Genomic DNA, 3,543 nt, shown 5'->3' with positions numbered 1-3,543 from the left:
TGCAAGGTTCCCTACAAAAACTCACATTTATTTTGAGTTCTCTTGTATAGCCTCTGTGCCACATCATCCTGAGATATTTAGATGGGGTCAGATGCCCAAATATCTTTAAGAATGTGGTTAAATACCCCCCTCCCCTGCTCCGTGCTTTTTCTGAGCAGAACCAACACCCACCTGCCATTCTTTGCACTCCTTATGCCTCGACAATCCAAAAAGTGTGATTGCATTATACAGCTGCCAGAACTAAAAAGGAAAAAAAAGCTGTTTCATTACTAGCAAAAAAATTTAGAAACATTTGCCACAGGTGTGTGTGATCCATAGCACCTTTTTATGGTGCTGCAACTGCAGCGGCAGACCCTCCCAGGCCCCACGCCGCAGAGGGAGGAACAGGATCGCCCAACTTACGTGCCCGAAGAACAAGAAGGGAAGAAGAAAGGTCAGCCCCCGCCACATCCAGGACTGAAATCCTTCTGGAAAAGGTTAACAGAAGAGGCAGACTGAGCACAGAAGAGCCAGGACCCAAGCTGCAGCCCTCCTCACCCAGACCACCCCATAAGGGCTATTCCTGTCCTGCTCCGCAATAACCATACTTGAAGGTGTGGTAATGGGAGGAGGATGAAGATGGGGACGACCAAAACCTCCATCTTAATCCACTCAAGAGCTGACGGAGATCAGATCCCTCTGCTCCTGACCCACAGGACCCGAGGAGGGGGATAAAAGCCTCTCTCCCCTTCCTGCCGTAGGACACAGCAGGGCAGGGGGGTGGCAGCTCTGCAAAGCTCGCTCTCGGAAGGCCACACAGCCCTCTCCCTATCGCTGCATCTAAAACCTGTGCAAAACCTTTGCAAACCAAGTATTGCAGAAAACCTCACCTACTGTAAGGTCCAAGTGGTTTCTCTCCCCCAAAGCACGGAGTCTATAAAGGCAGCCCCTTTGATAATAATACTGTAGGAACTGAACACAACCTGGAGAAGGAGAGAGAGAACATCATTGCATTGGTTATTCAGAAATATGATAAATGTAACAAATTATTTTAATAATGCTTAATCCAACAGCATGTTAATTATTGTCTATATTTGTACACTGTGTATTTGCATGGTATGGTTTATATTTATACAGTTTAATACTCCAGTGATTTACCAAGCAGATGTGTTTTCTTCTAAGCACATAAGATACAAAACTATTTTATCCCGTGAATTAGCAAGGTAAGATATACTCACTCTGAAATATTGAAAATGCTAAAAATTGACTGCGAAACATTTGATACATGAGTCCATCTGGCCTGAAAACAAAATACAAAGGAGGTCTATTTGTTTGATAAAAAGCATATGACGCAGTGCCCTTCCCCTTCACCGCCAAGCCAGATCCCGTTAGCAAACGAACCAAGCAGCTCGTACCCAGCCTGCTCCACCCCATCGGGAGCCCAGAAAGGGTGCTACAGCCGCACATCACAAATCTGGCCTGTACAAAATGCTCTAATTGATTAGGTTTCCCCTCTCAAATGCGTATGAATGCTGCCCCCTCTTATTCATTTGCTCATCACAGTTTTCTCTAGGCAGCAATCAAAGCTGTTCAGCAGCGTCTGCATCAAGAGTCCAAGCGGTGGAGCAGGGGGTGGTTGTGCTCCTTATCCTAAGGGTAACTCAGGATAGACAGAGGACAGGGGACCTTCTGCTCCAGCCACTATGTCATCCCCTTACAGATTCAGGAGCAGAAACATTTGTTGCTTTAAAACAATTTTTAATTATTAACTAATCAGTTCATGCCAAAGTTGAGACAGGATGCACAGGGGCCATACACGGGGTGCATCGCTGCGTTGTTTGACTAACGCCACCACCCGCTGGAAGGTAACTTGCATTTTTGGCTTTATACTCGGTTTTTAATCTGGGTTCAGTAAAGGCACCAAACAGATTCATTTTGTGGTGTCCTCCCTCTAAAGCAAAGTGCTGCTTGTTTGCTTAGTTACACAGAGACAGAAATCGGGAGACTTGCAGAGATTTTGCTACCACCAGCGCAACTACGGCTCAGGGTTTGGGTTTCTTTCTTTTTTTTTTTTTAAATCAGCAATGCAAATACAAACTTGCAGTGTTGTATTTATCATTGAAAACATCTGTAACATCAGACAAATACTGAGTCTGACGCTTCTCCATGTGCCAGTGCGGCCACAGCTTCATGGTCACACTGGATTTAAATGCTTAGATGATGCAAACACTGTGCAACAGGCTTGAAGCACCTCAAGCAGGCGAGAGCAGACTCACCACGTTAACATTACTCCAGACAGGAACGTGGAGACATAGTGATGAGACACCCACCAGCCTTTGATCCTGAACACAAAAAATGTGACAGTTAGATGAGAAACATGGATTTTAGCATTGTAAGTCTGGCCTTAAAGACAAAAAAAAAAGATCCTGACTTGGGGGAGGAGAAGGGCAGGGAAGAAAACAGATAGCCCAACTCAAGCGAAAGGGGTGCTGTGGAGCATTGTCCTGACAATATGGCTTAGTTGGGGGCACAAATCCACGGCTGCTGGAGGACCAGGGCACATCTCGTGTGCTCCCACGAGCTCCCCAGCACAGTGAGAAGCAGCAGTCCCCGTAGCACGAGGTACTGCGGTGACTAATGATGCACAAGTTTCAGCCCACACACCCTTTTTTTTTTTTCCCGTGCCATGCAAGTAAGTGACATTTCCAAGTCCTTCCTATGAGGTGGCTGTTTCTTTCATACACAAATGCTGCAGAAAGCTCACAAAATTACAGTAAAGTGAGCAAAGGCTGTAGCGAGGCAGAATCAAGAAGTGCAGAGCTGCCCCAGGGACGGCGCTGCTTTGGAAACTAAGCCAACACGATGGGTTAATATGCGGCATTTCCAAAGGTGTGCGACCTGTAACACAAGACAGCACAGAGCCACTGTGACCCACCTCTGTCGATGCAGCGAGCCCAGTCTCAGAGGTTTCTCTCCTGGCCTCGGGCAAGCGACTTTACATCCCCATGCTCGGTTTTTTCCTCTTTGTCTCTGGCCCCACAGCGATACCCCCTCTCTGGAAAGCACCCCAAAACAAGACATCCCACCCACAGCAGCCCTGGGGACAGCTGTGCTTGCAGAAGAGACTGCTTCATCCCTGCTGCCCGCAGCCAGTGCTGGCAACTGTGTCCTTGAGCAGCTCCCAGAAATCAGCACATTTTTAAGATTTTGCCCCTGGGCAAAGCAGGAGGGCCCTGATTTTCCCACACATGCCACATCGGCATCTGCCTCCAGGCACAAACCCCTCTTTGCATCAGGAGTGGGGACCACAAGCATCCTGCTGGCAATGCTGAGACAAGACTCCCAGAAACGCTCCCTCCCATCCCCATTTCGAGGAGATCATGGAAGCAACTGGCTTCAGAGAGGGAAGAGACTGGCTGAAACAAGGAGCCATGAGCTGCTCCCAGCTGATCGTTAGGCATTGCCACTTAATTAGGACAACACTGACTCCTGCCATTAACGCAAGTGCTGGTCCACCCCCGTACAAGCACCACTACGAAGGAGCGTACAAGTTCTCTGTGCGGC

General features: G+C 48.0%; 1 protein-coding gene across 1 annotated transcript in view; it reads right to left on the bottom strand.

Annotated features, from left to right (window-relative positions):
- The window catches only part of TMEM120B (transmembrane protein 120B), a 13,140-nt gene that overhangs the window by 958 nt on the left and 8,639 nt on the right, over positions 1-3,543 (bottom strand). The window contains exons 7-11 of the mRNA XM_009321223.1: positions 2,256-2,321; positions 1,218-1,279; positions 870-962; positions 403-467; positions 172-240 (exon numbers count right to left, since the gene is read on the bottom strand). Coding sequence (XP_009319498.1) covers positions 172-240; positions 403-467; positions 870-962; positions 1,218-1,279; positions 2,256-2,321 — 355 coding nt within the window. The remainder of the gene's footprint in view (positions 1-171; positions 241-402; positions 468-869; positions 963-1,217; positions 1,280-2,255; positions 2,322-3,543) is intronic.

The sequence above is a fragment of the Pygoscelis adeliae genome, unplaced genomic scaffold (genome assembly GCF_000699105.1).
Source record: "Pygoscelis adeliae isolate BGI_AS28 unplaced genomic scaffold, ASM69910v1 Scaffold93, whole genome shotgun sequence".
Taxonomy (NCBI): Eukaryota; Metazoa; Chordata; class Aves; order Sphenisciformes; family Spheniscidae; genus Pygoscelis; species Pygoscelis adeliae.
Note: the sequence above shows the minus strand (reverse complement) of the source record. Positions and strands in the feature narration are given on the sequence as shown.